The sequence below is a fragment of the Diadema setosum genome, chromosome 21 (assembly GCF_964275005.1).
Source record: "Diadema setosum chromosome 21, eeDiaSeto1, whole genome shotgun sequence".
In the NCBI taxonomy this organism is placed as follows: domain Eukaryota; kingdom Metazoa; phylum Echinodermata; class Echinoidea; order Diadematoida; family Diadematidae; genus Diadema; species Diadema setosum.
This window is the reverse complement of record NC_092705.1, coordinates 9,401,746-9,417,927: the sequence shown is the minus strand read 5'-3', so window position 1 is coordinate 9,417,927 and position 16,182 is coordinate 9,401,746. Positions and strand designations below refer to the sequence as shown.

At 39.4% G+C, this 16,182-nt stretch overlaps 1 protein-coding gene across 1 annotated transcript in view; it reads left to right on the top strand.

Moving 5' to 3' along the window:
- LOC140244903 (low-density lipoprotein receptor-related protein 6-like) overlaps window positions 1-16,182 on the top strand; it is a 126,201-nt gene that overhangs the window by 15,117 nt on the left and 94,902 nt on the right. Inside the window, exons 5-13 of the mRNA XM_072324511.1 lie at window positions 6,169-6,313; window positions 6,879-6,995; window positions 8,328-8,600; window positions 9,099-9,252; window positions 9,939-10,070; window positions 11,803-11,920; window positions 13,101-13,248; window positions 14,075-14,191; window positions 15,217-15,462. Coding sequence (XP_072180612.1) covers window positions 6,169-6,313; window positions 6,879-6,995; window positions 8,328-8,600; window positions 9,099-9,252; window positions 9,939-10,070; window positions 11,803-11,920; window positions 13,101-13,248; window positions 14,075-14,191; window positions 15,217-15,462 — 1,450 coding nt within the window. The remainder of the gene's footprint in view (window positions 1-6,168; window positions 6,314-6,878; window positions 6,996-8,327; window positions 8,601-9,098; window positions 9,253-9,938; window positions 10,071-11,802; window positions 11,921-13,100; window positions 13,249-14,074; window positions 14,192-15,216; window positions 15,463-16,182) is intronic.

Here is a 16,182-nt window from a genome sequence, read left to right as displayed (position 1 = left end):
TGTGTATTTTCATCTCAGTCCAAATTCGCCACATTTTTTTTTCAACATGACTTTACTCAGGCTATTCCACATCTATTCTTTTTTTTTCAGCTCTAACTTAGTGATGTCTGCATGCTGTCTCCTAATTCCCCGTCTGCTTGGAGAGGACATGCTGTATGTCTGTGACAAAGTAAGTGCTGCATTTTTTTTTATGGGAGACGGGAATTCCATCTGCTTTGTGACTAGAAATATAAGAGGAATATTTCTTTGCAACATTATTATGTTTTACGTATACGATAAATAGCTAAAATAAATCCATACGACCGGATCTGTTTAGAAACCAATATCAAAACTTAAAGGGATCGTATAGTATTGGTGGAGGTGAGGATTTGGGCTTTTAACTTTTTGTGATATATCAAGAAACTACTTATGAAATAATAGAGAGTATGCCCTTCTAAGAGGAATTCTAAAGATTATTTGATGAAAATTGGTTTTGAAATGGATGAGGCATCCAAAAACAAAATAAAACGCAGCGATCGTGATAAAAAGTGGGTCCCACATTTTAGATTATTGCTCTGTTTTGGATATCGCAGCTATTTCAAAACCATTTCTCATTATCTCAGCAAAAGATGTTAGAAACCTGAAGTAGATCTCAACAAAAACTATACAATCAATTTAACTTTCCATTTTCTGGTCAGTGGTCATAGTTGCAACCTGTTAGTTATGTAAGCAACAAAAATGCGTAGTGTAAACGACATATTTCCTTCGAAATTTTATTCAGTCATCATTTATTCATGCCAAAATCTCTTTCAGAACCTGGCAGGACTAAATCCCACAATCTTCATTATGTGAATGCTGCGCACTAGTGACATCACTATTTGGCTGGACGGTTGTGAAATCTGCCCGAATTCCTGTATACAATCGTGTCTTCCTTAGCTACAATGTTTGCGGCCTTCTATGCTCTGTGGCTTTGAGTATCCCAGACAAGACAGAAACACTCGTGCATTCTTCAGCAGTGCATTGCAAGCCTTGATCTGAACAGGCCACTATCACCAAAAAACAAACAAACAAACAAACAAACCCTACGGCATTTCATTAAAAATATTGTTCAATAATTGTCTTGATATAGTTTACCAGCCTAAAGTTTTCATGGTGTATACTTTTTTCATGACTTCGCAAGGAAATGTCACCAGAGAAATGTTGTTCAGGTTGTCCATCCGTTCGTACATCAGTCTGTAATCGATTATGGCAACATTGTATCATGAAGGGAAATGAGACGAAAATATACAAGTGGACAAGTTAATGCAGGGAGATTACTTTAGCAGTTGAACACATCATGACAAATTGAGGAATATTGGAAAATCCGTTAAAGAGCTATATATACATATATTTAGAGTTTCAGTGCCGCCATTACTAGATGAGAAAGCTACATCTTTGACGTCAACCATGGAAAATGATATAAAGAAATGTAAAGAAAATAGGCATAGGTTCACTTTTCTAGCATTACAAAAGGAGCACTTGATTTACTTCTTCCAGAAGGGGAGGGGGAGGGTAATATTACCCTTAACATTATGGCAACGACAAATAAGTCGAGGCAATTTGTACTTTTCATTAAGAATCAGATTTTATGGAATTCCCTTGATATTTTCTTCATATACGTTTCCATACGTGAAAGTGACACTGAAACTTTAAAAATGCATAACTTGCACTGGATCATACGATTTTCCATGTTCACTTATGTGTTCTTATGGTATTGCTCCAATCCTCGTGTACATTTGGGTTTCCTTCCCCTTTAAGTACTGTTTGAAGAATCCAAATGAAACTTTGCATATGTATGTACGATTGGACGAAGTTACTTCTACCACCATGTGGGTGCCAGCGTTCAAGGTCAAATATTGTAAGTCATTGTCAAATTCTACAATGTCATTTCGTGCTCTATCTTTGTATCTCACCTGGTAAGCACTGTCGACATAGTATTGTGGTGTTCTTTTAATAACTTTCCACACTTTTGAGCTATATAACCACCAAATTCACTCCTCAGATCATCTAAAGATGGCTCTCATGTGTTAATATTGGTGAAGTCCGACTACGTCAACAGTCAAAAAGTCAATGAGCTTACATTTGAGAATCAGTGTAATCACAAATTCGATATGTGGGCAAGACATCACTTCGCTTTTACCTTGTTAGATGGTGAATATTTATGAAGCTTCCGTTTCTAATTCATACAGCATCAGTATACATGTCTGAGAATAGTGGTAAAGAAGATTAGAGACTTTGGCAACAGCGTGCAAAATTCGCAAAATTTTATTTTGTGCCTTATTTGCTGAACAAACGTCGTAGGAGTACTACAACCTGTTAGGCAATATGGCGGAACAATAACTCTATTATTAGCGTTATAGAATAAATGACAATGATGTAGTTCTGAATCATACTTTTAATTAGATACTTTTGCAATGACTCCATGTATACTTTTAATCGAACTAGGTATATAATTATCAATGACTTGTACTTGAATAACGCCAGAATGACTCGGTGAGGAAAGTTTTCTGTCACGTCATTAAAGGCCCGGTCCCACTGCACTTACGGATGCAAAGAGGATGTAAAGCGTACAAAAAATCTTGCCATCCGTTGGAAAACGCTACGAATCCGCTGTGTACCCATCGCATACGTGTTTCATCCGCTCTATCCATCGAGCATCCGTCCACTGTGATTTCATCCGCGCAAAAAGTTTTAAGCTGCTTAAAACTTTTAGAACGGATGAACTTTCCGCTGTGTACGATGTAAATCCGCGACATACGAGCAACAAACGTTGTATGTCCGTGCGGCATCCCTTAAACGTCCGCTGCATCCTCTCTGCATCCTCTGGGCATCCTCGCAACTCACATCCGCTGCAGCTAAAAACGGAAAGAGGGAGGAAAGATATGGTACGTGGAACGTCTTTACATCGTCAATAGCACGTTAATAGAAAGGATGTAAGCGTATGCATCTCGTATATAAAGCATTTCGAAAGCATCCCCCCTGCATCCGCTCTGCATCCACTCTGCATCCACTCTGCATCCGCTTTTTCTGCTATGCGTCCGTTTCGCAATTATCTCCGGTAACCCCTTCGGAGCTGTCACCCCCTTCCATCCGCTTTCATCCGCTAGGCTTCCGATGAACATACGTTTAACATCCTCGCTACATACTACCCACGTCCGTTCTATTTCCGTTCTGTTACCGCCAATTTTCGCCAATTTTGTCAATTTTTGGAGCGGATGAAAGCGGATGAAGCCATCCTCGAAATTTTGCTCGTCCGCTGTGTCCTTTCTGCATACGCTTTGTGTCCGTCGGCCAGTGAGACCGGGCCTTTAGGAAGAATTGAACATGTGCAGTATTATGCCATTTGTTCCATAGTTATTTCTGAAATTGTTAAATGTATTTTCCTAAAACATTTTTCCTTTTATATATACCTACGTTGCATCCAGATGCCTATTCGTTGAAAAATGTGGGCAATGTATTCAAAGGTCAAAGATCATGGGTTAATGGGCCTAGGGTATACAACATTTCACTAGTTGTTGTTGTTGTTGTTTGTTTTTTTTATGGGGGGGGGGGGACACGGTTCAAAGTGTCCTGAAACCCTGTATAATACATGTATTTAGATTTGTAGTCACGACACTTGCTATGTATGATGCCAAACTGTTCCCGCTCATACAAATGCAGCCCTTTCAAGGAAATAATATGATATTCTTATACTCCATGATTTGGTAATGCCTAAGTGGTTCATAAGATTCCATTGAAACTGTGTATAAAACAGAAAGTGGATTTGACAATGGTATATAATATCCGCAATCTACTCTTTGACGGGGTCTATCATCCGATTAATATGTATAAGCACGGTAGTCCCCTATTCGGAAACTACAAGTTAGATAAGCTGCATTCATTTTGCACGCGACCATGGCGTTATAGCCAAAGGTGATCTGCAAATCCCTGTGTGCCTACACAGGATTGGAAAACGTAACAACTTTCTGTGTATAGAACAACGAAACAGAAACTGGTGAATGTTTTATTCACGGTCACTTTGTTAGTCATAATGATGGTTTGCTCATTGCAGTTCCGGAATCTCAGCTTGAGGGACTCGAATTGATCCCAATCCAGTCGGAATGCGTGTATCACCCAAAACAAAATCTGAATACATAACTGCGATCCTGCATAGTCTCCATTGGTAGCCCATAAGGGCTGGTATCAAGTTCGATTTTCATATTATATACCTTGTATTTAAATGTTTTCATCGAAATGCCCGTATACGGTATGCGTATGTCAGTTAAGTATCTAAACCATAATAGATTGTAGTCGTAATCTACGTGCCAAGAATCTCATGTCTTAAATAAGTGTGAACCCCAAGACATGTCGTGATAAGGACTTTAAGACAATTGGCATCGTCATTATAAAACAAACTCCTAGTCAGCTAATTATATGTTTTAGATTTTAGATAAATTCATGTCTATGCTGGAAACATATCTTTTTGATGATTCATGATGACGTCACTGTTACATGAATATTGTACGCATGGAAATATGTAGGCCTATTCGTTTAAATGCAAACAACTTGTTAAATCCTCTTACATTTTTTTTTTTTTATAGATATGGTGCATACTTTAGAAATGTAAGAAGCATGCTCTTGTCTTTGAGGCTTTGTGTACTGGTAAGAAGCATATCTTATTCTTATAGATTATGTGAATCAGTACGCATTCAAGTACGTTTTGAATAAAACGTATCCAGACAAATGCATATCATATTTTTACCTCTTCCTACATGCAGAGGTATATTCTTGCCTAGAGGGTCTGTTTGATAGATAGTGTTAGTGCTCATCTTATTGGAAAGGTAATTGGGTAAATATTTGGTTTCTGTATATCATTCAAACACATCTAAGTTAACTTCTACATTAACGTTTCAAAACTCACAAATTACACACACAAACACACACACACACACACACACACACATTTCATGATTCACAGGATCCAAATTACACCAATCCTATTCACTTTGCAGAGTGCAACAACAACATAAGTTTCTGAGCAAATAGGCTTGCATCAGTTCGCACTGTTTAAGGTTTAAAGTAGTAAAGTAACTAAATTGTACCCGGTAATGTGATACTAAGTATATTTACCTTATATGTATTATGTTGCAAATATGTGGTGCTTATTTGATCCATGACTGCTGCAAAATTGCTTCTTTATTAAAGGAGCCAATCAGTGTCACTGCCTGTTCCTTTAGAGACGCAATATTGCCCAGTAATCTCAAGGTGCACTTGAGGTTACTGGGCAGTATTGCGCCTCTAAAGGAGTAGACAGTGACACTGACTGGCTCCTTTAAAGAAGCAATTTTGCAGCAGTCATGGATCAAATAAGCACCACATAGGTGCAACATTATACCTATATATAAAGCACAAAATTGCACCCTCGAGAGAGGGTACAATCTTGGAACTTTGCGTGCTTCTTTGCACCCTCACGAAAGGGTGTAAAGTTGCACCAAAAGTAAAGGCAAGACAGGGTGCAAAGTTGCGCCGAAAAACTAAAGGTTGAAAGATCGCACCCTCCAGAAAGGTGCAAACTTAGCACCACTTAGTGTGGGTGGAAAAATGCACCCTCAAGAAAAGGTGCAACTTAGCACCACTTAGTGTGGGTGGAACGATGCACCCAAGGAAACAACTTCGCACCCTCAATAAAGGGTGCAAATTTGCACCCTCTCTTGAGGTGCAAAGGTGCACCGCTAGGGTGCAAAATTATACCATTGCACCATGGTGCAACTTTTGCACCCATTTCTTGAGGGTGCAAGATAACACCCATAGGGAGCCACCAGTGTGACATCTCTTTGCACCCTTAAAAGGTGCAAGAGTGAACCATTTTTTCTTAGTGTGTAGTACAACGTATAATACGTATGCTATGGTGATAATGATGATGATGATGATGAAAAGAGTGAAAGTGATGTTGATAATAGGGGGATTGATATTGATAATCATACCGACAATGATATACTGCTCTTTTTTCGACATTTTTTTTTTTGGGGGGGGGGGTAGATTAACAGTTACGATCTAACAAATTTCATCTATACAGGGGAAGAAATATTTGAGAACAAATCATACCCCACGGAAAAGGAGATTGTCAATGATAACAATAGTGACAGATCATTATGTTTTTTCATCTCTCAGAGTAAACTCTTCGTGACGAATTCACTTGAGAAACTATTACGATGCATCGATAAAGACACCGGAGTTCCAGCCTTCTCCATCTCAATTGGAGCACGACCTTACGGGCTCATGACCTACGGACCAGGGGTGCAGCCTGACGAAACATGTACGCATAATTGTCTTCTTTTCGTCTTCTTCTTAACTTCATTCATTCGTTGAATAAGCAGGAGACCCTGTGCATGGACAAGAAAAATAAAGACATAACAGTTGCTGCCACAGCATCATAAAGAGATGCTACAAAATGATATCTTAATCTATACAACCAAGGTACCGCTTTTGGTTTTTGTGGCTTTAAGCTTGAAATTTGATCTGTACTGAGGCTTTTGGTGTTTGCATTAATTGTACTCATTGACTCACTATCGCAGTTCTCTTAAAGTATGTAGGGGCCTACACATGAATTTCTTGTGTGCCAAAACTGCTTGGGCGTCCTGGATCTTTAAAGTCAGGGCGATTTCAGTTGTTTATAGACCAATGACTACTTGAAATTGGACTCACCAGAACGAGGTTTCGGTATTCTCTGTGGTGATACTTGACTTGGACAATAACAAACAAAAACCAACAGCAAAGTTATTATACCCTCCAGGTCTGAAGAGTTTAAAACTCTTAATAACTCTGTCTTTTTTTTTGTCTTCTTCTTCTCTTCTTTTCTTGTTCCTTTTTATTTTTGTCAGCACCGTGTGATAGCAATCCGTGTGAACATCTCTGCACGGGAACACCAGAGGGCGACTTTCAGTGCGTGTGTCATTTCGGCTTTGAGCTGACTAAAAGCGGGACCTCATGCGTTCAAGGCAAATATGATAAGGAAGCAAGAATTCCAAACATGACCAAGATATGCGACGGATAGATTGGGCTACGTTAGCAGTCCTGCGTCAGTAGCCAAGTAGGAGGCCTACCAAACAAAATGTGGGATTGACATTGTCTCAGAAAATCCATATCACTTGAGAAGTATAAGTCTCATTTCGATTTCATTTTATTATTTTTTTTTCGTAGAGTCGTTATTGTCTAATTACTGATGGCCTCTATACTGACTTGAAATGGTACACACTCTGTCTGTCTGTCGAAGTTTATAATCTGCCATCTCTGACAATTAAGCATGTAGTGATCATTGCAATTTGTTTTTCTGTTCAGACATAATCAACTCTTCCGTATATACCCGGCTTGTACATCTTCCCCCCCCCAAAAAAAAAAAAAAACAAAAAAACACAAACAATTAAACAAACAACAAACAAACACAAACACACATTATCATACAAATTTCAAAACACATTATAGAATGATAAAAATTCCTTAAAATTTGAAGGAGAAATAAAGCGATTATGTTGTCATGAGAGATTGATCTTGGTTTGTTTGCTTGTTTGTTTATATTTCTGCATTCAATCAGATACAATTTGAATGCAAATTTCAAAAAGTACAAAGACAAAGAATAGCAAGTGCAGTGAAATAAATCGATATAGATACACATAGGTGATTGCATTAAACAATGTAGATACACAGAAACATAAAATAAAATATACAGTATTTTTCAGTAAACAACAGAGATCATTGAATGCAGGAGACCACAATCGTAAGCGATTAAGTTTGAAATGGATGGAGGCATCATTTACACTGTTTCACACACTGCTTCGAAACCAGGACCGTCTGTGCACTCAGTGTGTACGCAGGGTCAACTCTGACTGTGCCGAAACCAGGACCGTCTGTGCATACAGTGTGTTCACAGGGTCATTTATCTTGGTTCAAATCAACTTGTCAGTATCCAAACCTGGGACGTTTAAATCATGTAAAATAGCTCACGGCATACATCTATTTTCGTCTAATATAATATCGTTTATTTGAAAGCATATTCAGATTTTATCAAGAGAATTGTAGGTCACAGAAGGAATCCTGCCATACTTTTGTTGACCTTTGACCTCTTTCCAATTATGTAATATATTCTATATGAAAAACAAAAATAGTAAAACATAAAACTATTCAAAAATAAAAAGGGGGGACGAGCGGTTTCGAGCATTTTAGGGAGTAACAAGACCGAGAGTTTCGGACGGTTCAGTTACCAATGGCTTATGGATTGTTTACGTGTGTGTATGTGTGTTTATTTCCCCCCACACCGTATTACTCGATAACAGACCCCACCAAAATCATCAAGCCTCAGCTTCTGCTTGTGACGCGGCAAGAAGTCACCCGCTATCCAGCTAACTTCCACGACGTCCAGCCGGACTCGGGCGCGACGGAAGGTAAAGTGATGGTCGGCAACCGAACACTCCTCGTCGCCATCGACGTCGATGCCGCAGAGAACACCATGTTCTTCACCGACTACGGCAAAAAGGAAATTTACCGCGTTCGTCTGTTCAGCGGCCGATCAATTAAAACCATAGTCGGAGGAATCGGAAGTGCCGAAGGTGGGCTGTTATTCATAAGCTGTCTGATTTTTTATTTCATTTTATTTGAGTCATTAGCGATCTGCAACTGAAGTATTATTGAAGTCAACTCTGAGAACACACTGTGTCGAACCCATAACTGTGCACACAGTGTGTTCAAAAAGTCGGGTATGTGAACACACTGTGTCGAACCCACGACCATCTATGCACACGTTGTGTTCGCCGAATCAATGCTGTGACACACTGTTGAACCCTTGGAACACTGTGTTCACACTCTTAAAGCCCTTCATAGTAACACTTTTTCTCTGTGTGTTCTATCCAACATCGTTGCACCATTGTATACTATATTGTCAAATGTAACTAATAACAGATATCACCTACTTGCCCCTACTTGCGATAACGACGCCTTTTTTGTCATAAAAATTTGATTATTTCGATATAAAACTTCAGGATTTCTGGCAGGAAAATAAGAAATTAAAATGAAGCATCATTCTTTCCTTCTCCATGTGTCTTTACCAGGTATCGCTGTTGATTGGCTGAACCAAAACTTGTATTGGGCGGATGCCTCGCGAAGACACATCGCCGTGTCAAAGTACGACGGGAACAGCAGAAAGTATCTCTTGCAGGATGACGTCATCCGACCTAGAAGTCTGGTCATCCACGCCCCCCGCAAGTGAGTCCATAGCTGCAGTCACACTGGCAAGACATCGAGATATTAAACATCGCAAAATTAAACTTTGCGATCATTTGCCAGTGTGAACACCGCTACTGTGAATCATTTAATGTTATTTTCTTTGTCCTGTCTGTTTGTTTGTTTTGCATTGAACATAGCTCCTGACCTCTCTCAAGAAACAGAGTAGACTTATTGATATCCAACTATCTGTTAAAGTATGTTCTACCGGATGAGCAAGAAATTACTTTCTGTAGTATTATAGGTAAAAATACGATAAACAATGGATGACTGCGCTCCAATTGACACACACAAACACACACACACACACACACACACAGACACACACACACACCAACACACACACACATACACACTAAACTCTCCTTTCTCTCACCCCCTGTGTGTGTCTCTCTCTATATATCTCCCGCCCATCAGACGCCTACTCCTGCTGAAATCTTGTTTTTATAAAGGTAAAAAGATTATCATGATTTTACGATAACTAAAGATGGGAATGGAAATGCAGGACGTGGGTTATACTAAAAAGCAAAGCTTGTACGATGTCGTTATTTAAGTCAAGAACTTTGTCATATTCCTTTAGTTTTTCAAGAGATATGTTTTTTGTACGTCAAGCAATAGTCCATCAAGTTTATATGATTGCTGTAATATTGTATGTGTCTTCCCCAAAGATATTTATTCTGGACGGAGTTTGGTCCGCCCTCCCAAATCGAGAGAGCAAACCTCGATGGCACCGGCCGCAAAATAATTAGGACCGGACTGGGCTCACCGAACGGGCTGGCCATTGACTTCATCAACGACAGGTGGGTAAATAACTGATTAAAATCCGGCGAGCAAATTCATCGCCTGTAATGTTCTGACTTCTTGGCTTCTCAGTAATTGCGTTCTCTCTATTCTGCTCGCGTAGAGGTATTCTTGGTTTCTCATCAAGGAAATCGCATACTTTCTGATAGGTTTTAGGTAAAGTGGTACTTTGAAATCATTACTGTAGTGGTGATTACCATTAGTACGATTACTATCATTAACACTTTCATCCTTATCAATATAGCATCCTTCCAAAATTATTATGCATCAGTTTAGGATATGTCATATTACATAATCAATAGGCGTACACAGGTTTGTATGCTAAGGTCCTCCTCGTATAACTCTTTGCTCCATCACGCCTGAATAGTGTGATATCTAATGTAATATAAATATATTCATATAACGCCAGAAGAGATCCTTGTTATTTGATTGGTTGTTTGACATTGATTATTCGGCCCATTTCACTATGACGTCATCATCCGTGCAATTGTGGATCCATTTGCCGTGCAATTTTGGATCCATACGATTTGCTCCATTGCACGCTCGCTAAGAGCCCGGCACACTGCGCGTGTTAAACGCGCTTGCGTTTGCAGTGTGTGTATGCGACAGCGTGCTAACGTAAAGCGCTCAGTGAGCACTTTCGCGATCTCAGATTCTCTCGTGTTTCTAAATTAATAAAATATCAAATGACAAGGATCTATTTTAGGCGTTATATAAAACAAATAATAAATGCTTTTCATTCGTGCAATGGACAGAATATTTCATTCGGTGAAAGATGAAATTGATCCATTCAAATCGGCTGCGCCTCGTTGAATGGATCATTTCATCTTTCACCTCATGAAATATTCTGTCCATTGCACTCATAAACATTCATTATTTGTATATTATACAACGTCCAAGTAGATCCTTGTAATTTGATTGGAGGATTGTTGGTGACGTAATATTAAATAAGTACTCCATTCAACGCGCCGTGCAATTTTGGTTCTATTTTTGCGTGCAACTTGGTTCGATTTTTTCGTTCTATTCCACGGTTCGAGAAATTGCTCGGTACTGCGTGTACTGTGTGTTGCATATTGAGGATCGCATGCAGCTAGCGCAGGTACGTGTGCGGTACATGCATGCGCGTATATAGGCCTACGTAGTGCTAGTGTACGTGTATGAGCGCTAGTATAGCTGTGACCTGTATCTACACTGATTGCACAAGCCAGAAAGAGAATCGCAGTAGATCCACATATAAGTATAGCTATATTTTTCATACATATATAGACTTCTAGGCCTACTTAGACCAAAAAGATCTACTTGGACGTTGTATAAATCAAATAGTGTATGGTCTTTACTCGTGCAATGGAACGAGATTTCGCACTCGGTGAAAGATGAGGCGCACTATTCAACTCGGCTTCGCCTCGTTGAATACAGCGCCTCTATCTTTCACCTCGTGCGAAATCTCGTACCATTGCACTCGTGACCATTCACTATTTGTATATTATATATATATGTATATATATATATATATATATATATATATATATATATATGGACTTTTTAGAGAGACAACGACTCCACGCACTCTGAATCAAATCATAGGAAAATAATCTGTCCAAGCCAAAATGATTTTTTCTCTCTCTCTTTCTGCGAGCTCTCTTTGACTGTAGGAGATGGCTTGCCGAGAAAATCAGTCCCTTTGAAGATTAACTGAATGCATCAATTTTTCATCATTGTCATATTTTCTAGATTGTACTATGCCACCAGGGACAATGGTGCCATTGACTTCGTTGATTTTGATGGAAATTCATCGGCGAGATTCTTCGTCAGGCCCAGAGCCGCATACTTCGACATCGAACTCTTTCGTGTAAGTTTAGTTTTTTGTTTTGTTTCATTTCCGATGTTAGCATATTCAATATAGTAGGATAATAAACATATTCAATGTATAGTAGGATAATGTCTTACATTACGAGTTAAAGGGGAAAAATATACGAAAGGTATAGCCCATTTCACAAGTGACAATCATTGTCACTTCTGGTCGTCCATGTGGGACCATGTTTAACAAAAATCATCTCACATAGAATACAACGATAATATGATAGCGATAAAGAATTATAATCATAATCAAAGCATAAGGGACGGCATACATGCACACAATATCATTACAACATGTGATTGCATTGATTTCTAGTCATTCAGTTCTCTAAAACATGGTCTCAGGTGAGAGGCTACAACGTTTTACACAGCGAGAAAATAATTGTTCAGGTCTTGGTCAAGATGGTTAGTATATTATTACCTTGCTCATATAGGTAGACAAGGAACAAAAAAATCACTATCATATTTTTGTCAGAAACTAAACCAGGGTTGTATAGAAACTCATGTCCGATGATTCATACCATGACAAAAAGACATATTTAGTTCACAAATGAAACAAAAAGGTTTGATTTGAAACTGTTACGTTAATAACCTATGACATGATCAGAATGACCATCAATCAATTAGCAGAGTCGTCGGGTTTTTTTTTTTTTTTTTCAAGGAGAGAAGAAAAAATATACGGAAGTTCATCCCTTATCATCAACTAGTCAGCTAACAGGAATATTCCTAGAATAAGCTGAAACGACATTCATATCTATGTTGTAATCGCCGTTATTTAAGAGCATGATAGCTGCCGAATGTGTTCATGTTACAAGAATGCGTGTTATAGAAACCCTTTCTAAGATGCGGTAGTATCATCCAGTTTACATTGTATTTCATTGGTGGGCATTATGCATTGGTGGTCGTGAGAGGAGTGGCAGGGATAGAAAATATCATTATCAAAAAACAAAAAAAAAAGAAAGAAAGAAGAAAAATAGAGAGTGTGTATTGATGCCGAAACTAATGTTTTTGTTATCCAATGTCCCTAAGAAAAAAAAATATCAGATGAGCTAGCTTTCTACGGCAGATGTGAAGTAACCAGAAAGTGAATAGAGTGTCTCGCCTAGTGCCTCTTTGGTTTGATGCAGCTACCGGTCTATGTCATCTGCTCATATTTGCACTTTTTTCTTCAGGATTATCTTTTCTTCACTGAATGGGGCACAAACAATGGTCTCCATGTTGTTAATATTAACACGAAGACACTCGTGAAGAGCATCCAAGTCCCAAAGACTGCGTATGGAGTGCGCATGTATGACGACAGCCGGCAGCCGGACGGACCAAGTGAGGGCGCCCTATAGAATGAATTAATGCAATTCAAGTCTTCTTTTTTTTACAATGTCTAGGCCTAATCAAAGATAGTACGATATTTGGCCTAATTACAATTACAACAATGCTTTTATTGCACACGTTCACCAGTTTGAGTAGCTGTGTTTACGTAATGCGTGGTTTTTCCCCATGCCACCGTGTGAAAAACGCTTAACATTATCATCATTACCCCCCCCCCCCTTCACTGGAATCAAACCTGCATGAAAGTAGATCGAATGTTCTTTGTTCCATTGGGTAGCATTTTAACCAAGCTACCGCGACTTCACGGCACTCTGACAATAATGCTAAATCATCCAGCCATACGAACGGTCCCCTTAGTTGGGACTCACGTGGTCACCTATTTGTAGAGGGGAGCTCGGTGAATGAAATGTGTTACTCTCACGAGGAAATCCCACTTTCAAGGCAAAACTGTCCATTTCTTCCTCAACAGTATTTTGTTCGTACATGTATTACTATTTAACATTAAAACATATATTTTTTCAAATCTCTCTGTGATAATCAAGAGGATATTGATAGTACTCGCAACGCCCCTTTGCATTCAGTATTACCCAATAATCGGTTTGCACCAGCTACATGTGGATAAAGACAGAACATTTTACTGTACTGTACTCTTGTAAAATTCCTTGTAGGCCTAATAGTTTATTGCGCACATAATTATTCAAAGACTGATTTTTTTTTTTTTTCTAGAGTGTCTGAGCAAAGAAATTGCTCGGATCTATTGAATTGGATTATAACCATTCATCATGCTTCTGTACGTGCACTTCTGAAATTTGATCATCAGGTGCGTGTAGCGAAGAGAGCTGTGACCAGCTCTGCTTGCCGTCTTCTTCCGGAGGGTTCGTGTGTCACTGTAGCATTGGATACACGTTGGACGATGACAATGTCACATGCAGCGTTGGTGAGTTATTTCAATTCATTTATTTTTCATTCTTCTTTTTCCAACAAAACATAACACAGAATAAATCACGAATTATATCATAAGCGTATACATTCTACTTGGAAAAAGATAAATGATACAGATAAAGATATGCATACTGGCAAAAAATACAAGGTCATGCTTCAGTTGAGAAAAAAAAAAAGAATTGAGAGGTCCACTTCTAACACGTCTAAAAGCAACCTTGTATATTGCGAACCACTCAAAAGAAAAAAAAATTATGAAATTCTTATTTGCAAATACTTAGCACAAATACAATTTAAGACAAGACGGAACAAAACAGGAGAAACACAACAACATGACACGACTTGACAGAAATATTATATAGATAGAAAGAATGGAAGAAAAGAAGGAAAAAGAGAATGCCTACACGCTGAATAGACAAACGGAAGAGGGAAATGAAGAGGTTCGAACTTTGAATTCTGTGCTGCAGACTTAATAATAGCATATTGTATGCAACGCTATGGGGTTTTTCTGTCCCAATCGGCACCCAAAGCACACAAAGGGTTAATGGGATGACAATATTGTAAACGCGATTCATCGCAAAAAGGCGCTCAAAAGTTTGTTATACAGAATCGGGTACTAGCTGTGAGACTCGAAACTGTACTTAATCAACCAGCAAAATCTATGCAGGAATCACCTTCTCCGTACTATATCAAAATTCAACCATCAGTGGGCATTACGATTTGATAAGAAACATTTCCCCCAGGAGAAAAAAATCTTTTGCTTTTGAAAATCTGAATCATGAAAGATAGATAAATTGCACACACAGCACGAACAGACCTTTTTGATTGTGACGATGAGATCTTTATAATAAGACCAGTTTTATGGTCACCAACAAGTACAATCATAACTCACAATAAATATCATTTTGGGACATGCAGTTTAATACTGATATTATCCCATAGTAAAGAAACTATTCGTTTCAAGTCTGAAATATCTGTCTCTGAGTCCACTTTTGGCTGATCACATTATTTCGCGGCTTGCAGACATTGTGGAAGACAACTTCATTCTGGTAGCCGACACCCACCTCCCTGGCATCTTCCAGATCAGCTTGGACTCGAACAATGAGCGCTTCACCGCTCTCCCGCTGGAGGGGGTGTTGCGTCCCATTGCACTGGCCTACGACTACGTGGAGAACCGGGTCTACTGGACAGATGTCCGCCTTGGTTCCTTCAGCCGTGCCTACCTCAACGGCACGGGTCAAGAGACTCTCGGGAGATCCGGTATCGATGGTAAGAGAATCCATTAGCAGCTCTTTTTTGCCGCATATATATTTAATCCATTTTAGATTCAATCTTGAAATGGGATTGTGGAAAGGTTGATATCCTTTGTTTCGCTCATCCGCCAGTGTTCTTTGTCTGTTGTTTGTTTGTTTGTTTATTTGTTTGTTTGCACCTGTTATCAAGAGAGTCAAATGACAGTCAGGCACAGGCGCAGAAAACTGTTCCTCCCACCAGGCGCAGTTTTCTGCGACTTGGACCCCGTTTACAGTGCGAGGCTCGGCCGCGGCTCGGCCGCGGCCGTGCCCAGCCCCGCTTCAGTGTAAACGCGCAAAAGGCCAAATGCGAGGCCAAAATTGGCCTCGCATTTGGCCTCGCTCTGGAGGTGGTCTCGGCCGCGGCCGAGCCCGGCCTTTTCTTGGTGTAAACGCAAACTGGGCCTAATGCGCGGCCAATTGCGCGGCTAATTTTAGTCTGGCTTCCAAACCCTCTGCCTGTATCTTTCGCTATTCAGGATATTAACCTCCTCAACGAAGAAAACTAGTATAGTTTAAGGTGGTTTTGTCCTGCAAAGGATTCTTTACTTCGGCAAAGGCCTTTGCCCGAACGGCGACTTCGTCGCCACGGAATTCATTTGGCAAAGGGTCTGAAAACCAGACAATACCAAATTGCATTTGTTTACAAGCAGAGCGCCACTACGACAAAATATTGAAAGGTTTGAATCAAAAGCGC